The sequence below is a fragment of the Xyrauchen texanus genome, chromosome 43, assembly GCF_025860055.1.
Source record: "Xyrauchen texanus isolate HMW12.3.18 chromosome 43, RBS_HiC_50CHRs, whole genome shotgun sequence".
Classification (NCBI taxonomy): domain Eukaryota; kingdom Metazoa; phylum Chordata; class Actinopteri; order Cypriniformes; family Catostomidae; genus Xyrauchen; species Xyrauchen texanus.
The window spans coordinates 20,151,029-20,165,931 of NC_068318.1; the positions used below are offsets into that span (position 1 = coordinate 20,151,029).

The 14,903-nt window shown below is 38.8% G+C and overlaps 1 protein-coding gene across 1 annotated transcript in view; it reads right to left on the minus strand.

Moving 5' to 3' along the window:
• med13a (mediator complex subunit 13a) overlaps positions 1-14,903 on the minus strand; it is a 133,017-nt gene that overhangs the window by 16,771 nt on the left and 101,343 nt on the right. The window contains exons 11-16 of the mRNA XM_052115637.1: positions 14,675-14,705; positions 14,259-14,380; positions 13,907-13,997; positions 12,856-13,067; positions 12,174-12,373; positions 5,956-6,869 (exon numbers count right to left, since the gene is read on the minus strand). Of these exons, the coding sequence (XP_051971597.1) occupies positions 5,956-6,869; positions 12,174-12,373; positions 12,856-13,067; positions 13,907-13,997; positions 14,259-14,380; positions 14,675-14,705 (1,570 nt within the window). The remainder of the gene's footprint in view (positions 1-5,955; positions 6,870-12,173; positions 12,374-12,855; positions 13,068-13,906; positions 13,998-14,258; positions 14,381-14,674; positions 14,706-14,903) is intronic.

The window sequence follows — 14,903 nt, forward strand, 5'->3', positions numbered from 1 at the left end:
ATGATTTGGGAATCATTTTGATAATAGGAACATCTGACGCCAAACCAGGCCAGTTTGTTTCCTGCTCTCAAACAACATCAGAACAGGAAATGAATTCAAATAGTACACGAGTTTGTTAATTTATTAAGGTCCAGAATTTTATTTAACATTGAACATGCCCTTTTGTTTACCATAGTTCTCTTTCATTGTTTAACAGTTGCATTTGTAATGCCATAATCACAATAAAGACCATGGATGACTCCTCATTACTGTGGTTAGTTAGGTAGTTAGTCTTTCTTAAAAATACTGTTTGTTTGTTAAAAATAATAGCCTAAACACATTTAACCAACCCTCTACAATGCAATTAAATCACTTGCATACGTGATCAAATTTCACGCTAGGCGACTATAAACGGTCTTTAATTAGCCAATGGCTAGTAAATTGTCCGATTTCACTCACCTGTGATTGAGTTAGAGGCAAAGAATAACTTTAGCGCAGATATAATTTCACTGCCTCCTCAATCAGCTTTACGCACCATCGCTTAGCTGAGAGCACTTTGTCGCTTTCTCTCACATACACGCACTCAAAGTGAGAGAAAGAGAGAGGCTTACACATGCCATGTAAAGAGAATTGATGTGCTAGATCTAAATGGTTTTCTTTATATATTGTGCTGAGGATTTTGTTGTTGTTTTTAATTATCCGTTAATGTTTTAAATTCAGTAAATGACTGAATGTTCGTTTGCAAACCCCAGCCCAATGAGTGTTATCCTTTTAACTGTATTAATATAAATAGTAACAATATAATTGTAACAATATTAAATTTAAATTTAAATATTTACCAATTTACATAATATAAAAGTAAAACACTTGCTGGATGATGTGCTTTATACTGCACATTTGTCTGCTTTTACAAAGATGGATGCAAAAACTTTTAAATTCCAGTCTGCTGCAGAATAAAATGGCCTGGACATTTTCCCAACGTATGATAGCGCTGAACTCATTTCAAACATTGCCGCAGATTTACAGGATATAGAGACAAATAAAGTGAAAGAGTCCAACTACATATACAGTCATGATTGATGCCAGGTATTTACATGATGGTTTGCCAGTAAATCATCTGGTCTCTGTCACAGACCTGTAACATGCTCATGCTGATGGTATGACTGACTGCACTGAATCCTCAATGTCAAAATTTGGATTAGATGAATGGAAGCAAAAGCTTGTTGGATTTTTTGCTGATTGTGCAAATGTGAACATGGGCCAAACAACTGGTGTTGTTGCAAAATAAAGAGCGGACAATCCAAAACTGATAGACATTCACTGTATGGCTCACAGGCTGAAGCTGGCACTTCTTGGGGATTTGAAAGAGGTTAGCTTAGTGAGTCGTGTAGATGACACCTTGCACTTGATTTGGAAAACCTACCATTTCAGCCCAAAGACAGTTTGTAAAGAACTTGAATCTAGGTTCGACAAAACAAAGCCAGTGAAAGGAACATTTTTGGTGCCTAATTTATACAGGGCACTGAAGGGCTTCCTGAGAGGAAAAAATTATCTTGTGAGCCAAGCTGGGCAGTATGCAGCTGTTGCCATTCACATGGAGAATTTGGCCCAAATCAGTCACAACGCTGACATTGCTGGTAGAGGGAAAAAGGTTTTCAAAACCCTGAAGGATCTGCAGTTTGTTGCATTTTGTCATTTCCTGGCTGATGTGCTGCAGGAGATAGCAACATTAAGTCAGACTCTACACAAGGCAGACCTCATCCTACCAAGTAGTGTTGTCAAAAATACCGGTACCAAGTCAGTACTCAAACAATACAATTTTTAACGATACCAGAATTTCTGAAGGTAATCGTACCGAGTCTACCCGGTTCCCAATCAGAGTTGGGAACTTTCGAACACTCACAACAAGCAAAAGATGATGACAAGCAAAGCTGCTGCGGAGTCTCAAGCCAGGTTTGGAAATTCTTTGGATTTGAGGCTGATGAAAAGGGAAACATCATAGATAGGCAAAAGCCTATTTGTAAACGGTGCTTTCGGGAGGAAACACATCAAACTTAATAAAGCACCTGAAAGACAAGACACCCAGATTAATTCAAGCAAATAAAGCGGGTGAGTTTAAAAGCATATTATCATTTGCATTAGGGCTGAAACGTTTAGTCGACATTATCGACAACGTCGAAAATAAAAAATTGTCGAGAAAAGATGTCGTTGTCTAATAGTCGTTTGATCTCATTTAACGTAACATGAAATCACATTAAACTATAATGATGAAGCGCGAGAGCAGCACTGCCGCTCACACCTGACGGAAGAAAGCAAGAATTACACAGATCAGTCCAGATGCATTCTAAACTTTCACAGCTTCATCTTATGTAGATCCCAAAGTATTAGAAAATTATTAAAAAAAAAATAAAAAATCAGAAGCACTCTCGTTGTGGAATAAGCAGAGCCGGAGCTCTTTAAAAGAAACATGCATTACATCTTAAATGCAGTTATATTTAATGCGTTATAGCTTTATTAAAGTTCAAATACAGAAGCAGATCATGTTACTAACTATAACATCAGAAACTGGCATTTCTGTGTGGTCGGTGCCTCTATGAGTTGCGCGAATGTCCCGATCTAAGGGGGAGAGATTCAAACTGCACCCGGCTGAGAGAAAAAATTTTGTTGTCTAGTCGTTTGATCTCATTTAACGTAACATGAAACCACATTAAACTATAATGATGAAGCGAGAGAGCAGCACTGCCGTTCACGCCTGACGGAGGAAAGCAAGAATTACACAGATCAGTCCAGATGCACTCTAAACTTTCACAGCTTCATCTTATGTAGATCCCAAAGTATTAGGGAATTATTAAAAAAAAAATAATAATAATAATAATAATAATTCAGAAGCACTCTAGTTGTGGAATAAGCAGAGCTGGAGCTCTTTAAAGGAATCATGCGTTACATCTTAAATGCAGTTATATTTAAGGTGTTATAGCTTTATTAAAGTTCAAATAATGCAGAAGCAGCTCATGTAATAACTATAACATCAGAAACTGGCATTTCTTTGTGGTCGGTGCCTCTTCTATGAGTTGCGCGAAGGTCCCGATCTAAGGGGGAGAGATTGAAACTGCACCCGGCTAAGAGAGACTCTGCCTCGGAGACGCTCATCCTTCGAGCGCACACACTTGCTGCAGCTAGATTAGAACGCGATTGCTTGTGACTTATTTAATCATAATATATGTCACTGTGGATTTCTTATCATTAAGAAAATTGCCAATATGCAGCTTTATTAATATGAGAGCACTTTGCACTTGTATTCATTCTATTGTATGTTTGTTTATTTAGGTTTTTTGTTTTTAGAACTTGGTAAAAACTTAAAGTAAAAGTTGCAAATGTTGAAGCAAATCTTATATAAGTGTTCAAAAATACTTTAAGCATACATTGTACAGTTTTGTTATAATTCAAAAATGATATATTTAACTTGAAGTGTTGCTCAGTGCTATATTATTGTTCTTAGTTCTGCAGCTAATGTTTTGTTAACTTTGTTAATAAAGAGTGTTGTTCAGTAACCTGTTTTTGTGTATTGCTTTGGTACCGAAAATGGTATCAAGTACCTTGAAATTTCACTGGTATTGGTACCGACTACTGAAATGTTGGTACTGTGACAACACTACTACCAAGTGCTGTTGCTGCAACAGAGCTGTTTGACCAGTCTTGACTACAAGAAACCAACCCTCTCCCTGATGGTATGCTGTAAACTTTCATCAAACTATGTCTGGATAAGCAAACTCCTGGTGCTTATACCACAACTTTTCAGGGCATTGACTTGAGAGGGGAAAGAGGCAGTCTGATAGACAATCTGAGACAAAAGACGGAGCATGCATGTTCAGCCTGTGACAAACACCTTTATGCTAAATTGGATAACCTGCTTGGAGTTAACAAATATCACAATGCCCAAGCTGTGATGTCAGCATTTGCAATATTCAACCACGACAAGTGACAACTTGAACTACTGTACGGCAACAAGGAGCTGAAGGTCCTTCCTGAATGGTTCAGAGATAAGCTTGTTCAATCTGGATGCCAAGTTGAAGAAATCACTGGGGAATGGAGATGCTTGAAAAGATAAGTGTCTAATGATCTTCATGGAAAGTCCTACCCAGACCTGTACCAGACACTGCTGCTGAAGCAACCCTACAGATATGAGATGCAAAACATTCTTCATCTTGTTCAGATACTTCTTGTTCTGCCAATCAGCTCTACCAACTGCAAAAGAGCCTTTAGTGCCTAAAAGAAAAGAAAATCAGATGTCCACAGCAGTCTCACATCCTCACGCCTTTCAGACCTGACCCTCATTTTAACAGAAAGCCCAGAGCATCAGAAGTATGACCCATAATCAGCTGTGGAGAGGTGGCTAAAGTCAAGTGGCAAGAGAAAGCCATTTGCTAAGAAATGGTAGATCCATATGCAACCATAAAGAATAATTCTGACAGATAAAGTAAGTTTTGTTTAATAAATATATTTTTTTCAGTTGCATTGTTCCAGCATTCAGTGTAAAAAGTCTGGCCAATGGCGAATTGAGCTTCATTGTCCATAGAGCCCTGTTAACACCATTTGTTTTTATACAACATCCACAGTTGTAATGAAAAATTCTGTTTGCTGTGATAAATGTTAGTAAGGGTGTTGTTGAAGTAATGCTGGTGAAGAACAGGTGTTTTCTCTTTCCATTGTCAGAGCTGTTCAAAATGTCAGTGCTGTAGCCATTTGAAAATGTTGAATTGCTCCATATCATTTTTAAATAGAAAATTCTCCTGAAAAATTTAAATGGGTTACATACGTTTTTTCTGCACCATGACATTGATAGAAGCCCAGTTTAATGAGACAGTCATATGATCCGCTCTGCACAATCCTGTCACCAGAGCTCACATATCGAGGGAAGTCTGGTTGACATGCACCGCGTGCACACATGTACATGCATGCTCCAGAGATACAGTAGGATAGAGCAGAGCGTGTCTCGCATGTGATTCATGGCTGATCGCACAACACTCACGCAAAACCAGTTTTTAAGCACCCCGTGCACATCCATGTTCCATAGAAGCATATTTAGCACTTATAAAATGCCAAAAGCAAGATGAATTTGAATATCATATAATTTGCTTCAGATTTTCAATGGAGGAAGAACCCAGTTCTCACAAAATCAGAGGATTTAACAGTGGATGTAATACTTTAAAATGTACAAAAAGAAAGCAAACTGGCATGGCAGCCATCTCTCTTCACCGAGTCTCTGTCCTCTACAGACTCAACAGTCCAGCTGAAATATATCAATCAATTGCACAATTGGTGATTAATCCAAATAGATTAATCCTTCACCAACACATTGAAGCTGATGTCTTCTCGAGTTGATACCTAGTTACAGTGGTAAACAGCTGCCGCTTGTACTCACATTGATGAAACAATCGGGCTGACCCAAATGATATGATGTGAACAGATGGAATGAAATGGCCATTTTCTCTTTCAGTTAAGCATGTGATAGCGTCCTCCATTTTTATGCTTAAAGGGTTAGTTCACCCTAATTTACTCACCCTCATGCTATCCAAGATGTGTATGACTTTCTTTAATCTGCTGAACAAAGATTTTTAGAAGAATAAAAATACGATCTGTTTCTCACTCACACCTATCATATCGTGTCTGAACACATAGATTTAACCACTGGAGTCACTGTATTACTTTTTGTCATGTGGATTTTGGAGTTAAATTTTTTTAGCACCCATTCACATGCATTGTGAGGACCTACAGACCTGAAAATTTTTTCCTAAAAAAAAACATTTTGTGTTCTGCAGAAGAAAGTCATACATATCTGGGATTCCAGGAGGGAGGAGTAAATCATGAGAGAATTTTCATTTTTGGGTGAAGTATCCCTTCAAGTAATATACCAGCCCAATGATGGGTGACGGTGAAAATGTAAATTATGTAAAACAATATGTTTTAAACACTCACCGCTGTGTTTGGCCCAATGGTGCAAACATGTGCTCTTAACCAGCGTCTCATCCACTTTCCCACCAGACATGTCGTCCATGAACTGTCGCCCATGTTCTAGAGCGAGATAGCAGTCATTGTGGAAGTCCCTTTCCTCCACACGCACACAGGGTGGTACAGTGGTACCCCCTGGCCCTTGAGAAGACAGAATCTCTGGGTCCAACGGCAGGATCGGGCAGAATGGATTAGTGCACTGATCTTGGAGGAGCGCAATAAGCTCATCCGGAACTCGATCCTTGCTTCCTCCCCCAGTCTTTTCCAGCGACATGCTCCGTAACATCTCAAAGCGTTTCTCTGCTTCCTGGCTCACGACCGAACCCCGGCCGATGATATCCAGCTCATCTTCCAGGAAGAGGCCGGAGCCATTGCCGTAGCGACGGTTGACAACAGCACTGAAACCACACCCACAAGGATACTGGGCTTCCATGTTGGGGTCGTTGATGTAGACACCCACGTCTGCGCCTTTGATGTTCATGTTGCAGACGCAGATACAGCAACTGTCAAAGTTGCAGTCTTTGAATAGGTTCATGACGGATTCCGACAGGATCAGGTTGACATACAGGCTGTGGGCTTCGGGGATAGAGGGGACTGTCGCAGGCTCCACTGAGTTGAGTGGCCTACAGGTGGAGGGTGTCGAGGCTGGTGAGTACAGATCTGAGTTCTCGTATTTCATGGAGCCTTGGACGCTGGCGGGGCCTCGGGGGGTTCGGGGTGTCCGTGGGGTACGAGGGGTGGGAGCTGAGAAACGGGGTGTGGCAGGGGATGGGAGGATACTAGTGCCGCCATTGCTGGGAGGTGCGCTGTTTGATAAGAACGGTGTGTGGGTTTGAGGGGTGTACGTCTGAATATAATCTTGTTCCATAGCACTACTTTCACTAGAGTGTAGAAAAGAAAAAAAGAGACAGAAAAGCAGGTTATTACTTGAGTTGTTCGATATACCTGAAACATTTTTTTTTTTGTGATATTCAAAACGACCCCATAAAATTCAGAACTGGAGCATTGTGGCTTTTAAGTTCTCCTAAACTTTGACAAAATACATTTTTTAGTAGATATACAGGTTTAAAATTGATAGTTTTTCTCTTACTGGAATACAGTCCAGAAATACTGATAACTCACTTTGTACTCTCTAGAATGAGAATATCAATATAACAAGCCTACTTCTGACTAGTAGTAGCATGTAGCAAATCATGGTTCACGGCTGTGATGTAAACAAAAAAATATTGGCTATAATGGTATAACACATCGATATGTCCCGTCCAAACTTCAATAGTGTTAGAAAACTGTGCTCGTCAAGCCAATTCACAGGGAAATGTCTCTGTTGTGATTACTATACTCACAAACATGTGAGTATAATTATTATTATTGGATATAATAGTGAACGGGTTAGCCTATTATGAGCGGCAGCACAGTACTATTATCCTAACAAAACCTCCAGGAGGGAGGGCCAAATTTCTTTTTTTTTTTTAGACAGATGGTAAAACAGGCAGCTGTGCAAGAAATTAAAGCACAGCTTGTGCCACCTGGACTGTGTGTGCGTGTTGGAGTGTGAGAATGCTGAGCGTGGCTCTCGGTGGCCTTTGAAAAGCAGGCAGGCGTATGAAGGTCCCCGGTTTGAAGGCATGGCCCTCTCCCCAGATGCTGTGGGTTAGAAAGAACCAGCTCATTCAGAGCTTTAAGACTGACTTTAACAAACGTAGACTTTACGATCAGAATTATCACCCTGTCATCGATCAATCCCCGCACCACCTCTCCTCCCTAATTTTCACAGATCTCCTCACATCAAACATAATCCAAGAATACACTGTTCTTTTTGCTGCACCACACAGCACTGAGATAAGAGTAAGAACTGTAATAATAAATTCTATTTGATTATTTTTTCATCTGCTTTGATATCATTGTGGTATAAAGAGGCAATATATTTCAACAGCACAACTAAACACTTCAAGCAAACAAAATTAAAGAGTGTAGCTTTTTAAGTTTACCCTGACACAGGTTTGTAACATCACACGAAAAGCAATCCAGAAATCGAGATTAGTGGTGCACCAATCAGGAAATTTGAGGCCGGTACCAATCTCCGATATTTTTTAACACTAAGATCGGCCAATACCAATTTTTTTCTTAAAGTGCCCTTTGCCACACTTCTGCTAATTATATTCTGCAGTTATAAATGTTATATTTTATAGAGTAAAATTACAGTAACACTTTACAAAATGGTTCCATTTGTTAACATTATTTAACAACATTACTGTAGTTAACATGAGCTAATGAACTTAATGTTAGTTACAACATATACTTATAAATTTTTTAAATCAAAAGTTGTATTAGGTAAATGCACATTAATGCACTATGAACAATGAACAATTGTATTTTTACGAACTATCAATATGACTAATAAATGCTGTAAAAATATATTGTTCATTGTTTGGTCAAGACATCTAATGCATTAACGAATGTTAAAGAATTGAAAACTTTTTATTAAGTGTAACCAAAATTACATTAAAATTACATTAATTGTGAATTGCTAAAATGTATTTGTATTGAAAATAGTTCTGTTCTCAATATCAAATGGTCATTGTGACATACTGGCAACCAAAAACCATGAGAGCATCACACACAGCAGAGCCAGAGATACTTTCAAAAATAAGAAAAATATATTCATTACAAGCTCTAAAACTGCTCCAGTGAGAAATCATTAATATCTATGAATTGTTTACTGTCTTTGGCATCCTGTTGTAACACATCACTAATTATTAATCAAATGTGTGAAGACACGGTGCTGTTATTGAAGGTTAAACAGTTACATCTGTTATTAGTGGTATTGTGACCAACATTAATCTGATTTAAATTGGGACCCTAAAAGAATAGCACAGAGATGAGTGACTGATGATGAGATATTGAGAGCACCTGGAGAGCCGCATATTTGATTGACACCGAGAGCGCTAATTTTCAAGAGATTAAAGCTAAAAGCGTGCATGATCGCTCAAACAGTCTCTATCACTCAACACGTCTGATTATCACGATTCATGAAACATCACATATACTCAGATTTGTATTTGCATGTTTATGCCCATTAGTAGTCTCTTTATCCTCTTCTTGCTCACTGTGCAACAAGTCAGTAATGACTCTAGAAAATGGGCAACTTAATATTCATACACGTTTTTTTTTAAAACAAAACGGCATATTCATGTGAATTACATCATGTCTGAAAGTTTAAATTTGTGAATGCTTAGAATAGCCAACAACTCACCCTACAAAGGCCACTCTGTAATGCTTCAAGGGCTGAGAAAGCACTCATTCATTAGAGGAGCAGTGTGTATGTGTGATTACTTGCGTGCTGCAAAAAAGATCGGACCTGATTCTAAGCACGATTGGCCGATCACGGATTTAAGACGAATATCGGCGGATTTCGATCAGTGCACCCATAGAGAAGATTATGAAAAACACTGTGTGAATAGCAATCAGATGCGCCTGTCTGAACAAACACCAGCTATTCAAATAAACTGGTTGATGAGAAACAGAGAGAGCCGGTTCAGTTTAGACAGTGAAGAAACTTTGTGATAAACGTCTCTAAATATAAGGAAATAGAGGGACTTCAGTGGAAGCAGATGGATTTGACAGTCTAATTACCAGAGCAACACCTGTTACATAATTAGGCTACAGTATTAACACCTGTTCCGCACTTCCATTACTAAGAACAAGAGGTGTTTGGGAGTAAATATCTGCATAGAACATGTGAATTGGCATTTACATGTGCAAATAGATAAGACTTGCAGGGAAAAAAAACAAATTGCATATAGAAAAGTTTTATTTTGAGGTCCTATTTGGGACCATTAAAATTAGCATTGTGACATTTTCATGACAATTAATCTCATTCCCCAACACCACCGTCCCCCATATTGTTAGTAGCCCACTGCAATGCAAAATAAATTAAGATATATTTAAATTGTAAAGTACTATTGTTATTATACATGGTGCACTTGGTATTATGATAGTACTTGTTGTATTGAGTTGAATTTATGCTAATTTCAGTTAACAAAATCACTGTGTTTGCACATGATGACATGATTCTGTATTACAGAAATGAGATTTTCACACATTAAATAATTGAGAAATTTTGTGGTAAATGTGCTTGATTTAGTTTTTTGTGAAATAAGATAAGAGATGGGTCTAAGTGAATGTAAAAAATGTTTTTTTAAATTATGCATTTGTGTATGTTGATATACATAATGGCTGAGGTTGTTGGCTCTTGTCTTGGCTCAATGGGTTTCTCTTTCTGTCAACTCATCCGGCGCAACGATTATGAACAGAAGTTTACATTCACTTAGGTTGAAGTCATTAAAACTCATTTATCAATCACTCTTTAATATTTGCAAACTATAGTTTTGGTAAGTCGTTTAGGACATCTACTTTGTGCATGACATGAGACAGATTGTTTCAATTTTATTCGACTATATCACAATTCCAGTGGGTCAGAAGTTTCTTACATATATTAAGTTAATTGTACCTTTAAGCAGCTTGGAAAATTCCAGAAAATGATGTCAAGCCTTTAGACAATTAGCCAGTTAGCTTCAGATAGGAGGTTTACTGAATTGGAGGTGTACCTGTGGATGTATTTAAAGGCCTACCTTCAAACTCAGTGCCTCTTTGCTTGACATCATGGGAAAATCAAAAGAAATCAGCCAAGACCTCAGAAAAAAAAAATTGTGGACCTCCACAAGTCTTGTTCATCTTTGGGAGCAATTTCCAAACGCCTGAAGGTACCACGTTCATCTGTACAAACAATAGTACACAAGTATAAACACCATGGGACCTTGCAGCCATCATACTGCTCAGGAAGGAGATGCATTCTGTCTCCTAGAGTTGAACGTAGTTTGGTGCAAAAAGTGCAAATCAATCCCAGAACAACAGCAAAGGACCTTGTGAAGATGCTGGAGAATACAGGTAGACAAGTATCTATATCCAGAGTAAAACGAGTCCTATATCGACATTACTTCTAAGGCTGCTCAGCAAGGAAGAAGCCACTGCCCCAAAACCGCCATAAACAAGCCAGACTACAGTTTGCAAGAGCACAACTGGAAAAAGATCTTACTTTTTGGAGAAACTTCCTCTAATCTGATGAAAGAAAAATGGAACTGTTTGGCCAAAATGACCATCATTATGCTTTGAGGAAAAAGGGTGAGGCTTGCAAGCTGAAGAACACTATCCCAACCATGAAGCATGGGGGTGGCAGCATCATGTTGTGGGGGTGCTTTACTGCAGGAGGGACTGGTGCACTTCACAAAATAGATGGCATCATGAGGAAGGAAATAATGTGGATATACTGAAGCAACATCTCAAGACATCAGCCATGAAGTTAAAGCTCGGTCACAAATGGGTCTTACAAATGGGCAATGACCCCAAGCATACCATCAATTTTGTGGCAAAATGACTTATGGACAACAAAGTCAAGGTATTGGAGTGGCCTCAATCTGATAGAAAATTTGTGGGCAGAACTGAAAAAGTATGTGCGAGCAAGGAGGCCTACAAACCTTACTCAGTTTCACCAGTTTTGTCTGGAGTAATGGGCCAAAATTCCAGCAACTTATTGTGAGAAGCTTGTGGAAAGCTACCCAAAATGTTTGAGGTATGTTATGTTTCAAGGCAACGCTACCAAATACTAACAAAGTGCATGTAAACTTCTGACCCACTGGGACTGTGATGAAAGAAATAAAGGCTGAAAAACATAACACTATTATTCTGACATTTAACATTCTTAAAATAAAGTAGTGATCCTAACTGGCCTAAGACAGGGAATGATTTCTACGATTAAATGTCAGGAATTGTGAAAAACTGAGTTTAAATGTATTTGGCTAAGGTGTATGTAAACTTCTGGATTCAACTGTATGTTTTGGAGGATAGGGACTATGCAAATGACACTACACTGTGAAGTCACAATGTAGCCGATTTTAAAACGAGTTGTGTTTGCAGGATGGAAACAATAACAGCTCTTTTTGTATTGGAGAGGAAGCTTTGAGTTAAAAAACTAACAGTATTACAAGTGCTTGTATGTGGTATGTGTTGATTTACCTAATGGCTGAGGTTGTTGGCTCTGGTGTGTTGGTCATACAGCTAAACCACAAGGATTACAATTATTTGTGTCATTTTAGGAGTTTGTTTCTTGGTGTGTGTTAGAAACTCACCCGTCCTTGCTGAAGATGGTCATAGGAGGCACAGAATTGAGCAGCTCCAGTTTTCCAACCGTCCAGCCAGGCCTGTACGCACACTCATCGGGCAGTTTGATAGGAGGCAGGCACTGACTGGGCAGAGATTTTAAGGGGGCAAACATGGAACAGCCCACGAATGGTTGACACAACTCCGGCTTGTATACAAAAGAGAAGTCCTGAACACAGACAGAAAGTGAAACACATTAATTTGCTGGGGTGTTGGTCCAAAATTAACATCAAGGTGGCATGATGATTCACAGTGGAATCACTTAAATGAATCAATACACACTTTATTTGCAACACAATAGATCTATGATTATCTATTTCCCCACAAACAAACAAAAATCCTTTAGTGAGGAGAGCCAAGACAAACGCATAACACACTAACACTGTGTACTACATTTATTAATTTAGCAGGTACTTTTATCTGAACTGACTTACAAATAATGAACACAACATCACAATTACTTTTTGTCAGACAACATAATTATTTGTGCTGCACTGTGTAGCCCCGCTCACAATTATAATTTTACACCCCACAGCTATATTTTAAACATAAATTAATTCTGATTTTGTTGCCTTCCATACCATTTCCTTTTCAGAACCTTGTTGGATTATGCATGTTAAGGGCATGGTGTAGCAGTTTAACTAGTCTCACCTTGATTTCAGAAGGTCTGGGGCTGCAGAAACTCTCCTCTACCTCAAACTTAAACTGTCCACCCAGTGCAGAGGGGCCATCCAGGGTGTTGAGGCCTGAGCCCGGCTCCATGCAGCCATACTCTTTACTGCCCATATTCATGGGGGAGTAACCCATGATGTGCTGCTCCAGAGAGGGAGGCGTAGGGAACATCTGGTGCAGATCAGCAGTGCCTGAGGTAAGGACGGGGAGAGGAAAAAGATGATATGGAAGTTGAAGGATAAAGGGAGGAAGTAGTGACAGTGATAGAGAACATGCATGATAGACGTGTTGTCATGTCTAAAACAACTTCAAACCTTCAAAATATTTGAATCTGAACTCTTGAATTATCCACTCATTCCTAACATTGGGATCCTTTAGAAGTCTATGTAGTGATACAGTATTTCCACAACCAGGAACACAACAATGTCTGTGGAACTAACTTTACTCTTTTTGCAGGTTAAAAGCAAGTTACTATAGTACCAATTTCAGTGTTGCAGCACACCAGCCTCTTTCTCTTTGTCAATTCACCCACTGCAACGATCATGTATGTTGTGGAGGAGAAGGACTATGCAAACGACACTACACTGTGAAGTCACAATGTAGCTGATTCCAAAACAAGTATTTTTTGCAGGGTGGAAACAATAAATGCTCTTTTTGAACTGGAGAGGAAGAATTGAGTTCTAAAACTTATGCTACAATATGTTTTAATAGTACAACAACCTCTTATATGTCAAAATACCAAGGAAAATATTATTTATTATGTAATGACCCCTTTAAAGTACAAATATTGCATGTTGTCTCACAAAAGCTACATGCATATAAGAATAAGCATAATACTATTTAAAACTTAAACACCACAGGACATGTCAATTTGCGATGACAACTACCCATTTATTAAATCTGGACTAAGCACAACATGCTTGAATGTGAGCTTTGTAGTGTTTGTCGGAGTAGCCAGCAGAGGTCAGTACACAGGTTAAATTAAATTACAGTAAATGTTGTATATTTCTAGACGGGAGAATGTGCTCACTTATACAGGAGACAGGGTCCAATGTGGCTTGCTTTGATTCCTTGCTGCCGAACTTCTCATCTGCTCCATTTACAGCTCTTCGTGATCCAGGCTGTGAAGAAAAACTAATTAGAAAAAACGGAACTATGACTTCATAATTTTTTTATTTGAATGATATATTGATTGTATTAATCATTAATAATTATTTCTTTACTGTGTGCGGCGATAATCTCTGAGCCAACACGTCAGATCATATGAATACAAATTCATAAAATCTTCTTTGGCAAATTTCCACAGTGAAATAAAGCCATCACAGGAATATGGAGATAGAGAGAAAGAGAGATAGACAGAGAAATAAAAGCTTGATACTGACTGTTAGCTCGTCCTCGTCAGAGTTGAAGAGGTTGTCCAGGTCTTTGATTGAGACTGCCAGGTCTGAATCATGTATGAGACTGGTGGAAGCAGCCCGATTATGAGCTGCAGCCTGCTGAGCATCTGAGAGAGAGAGAGAGAGAGAGAGAGAGAGAGAGAGAGAGAGAGAAAGAGAGAAAGAGAGAGAGAGAGAGAGAGAGAGAGAGAGAGACAACTTAACACTCTGGGCCTAAAGTGAGACCACATTAGGACGAGACCTTTCCCTCAACACATTTAACCTTTATGGCAACAATACCCTAAAATGACCCAGGCTATCAAAGTGGAAACAAATTAAAATAAAACAAACTCAGGGTTTCAGCCGGATACAAAGGAGAGTCACTGAGAAAGTAGTGTGGAAAAAAAAGGTAAAATTCTTACCATCTGACAGAGTAGCACTGCCATCTTCTCCCTGTGAGACAGTGAAAGAAAGTAGGAAATTATTTAAATGACTGACAGATCCATTATACAACTTACAGATATGCACAGATCATGTAATATATATGCAGTGCAGAGTCCAAAATTTACTTCTATGGCAGATAAATTCTCCGGCCAGTAATATTTATTACTGGTCATCAACTATATTTTACATTCTTATTAATATATATGG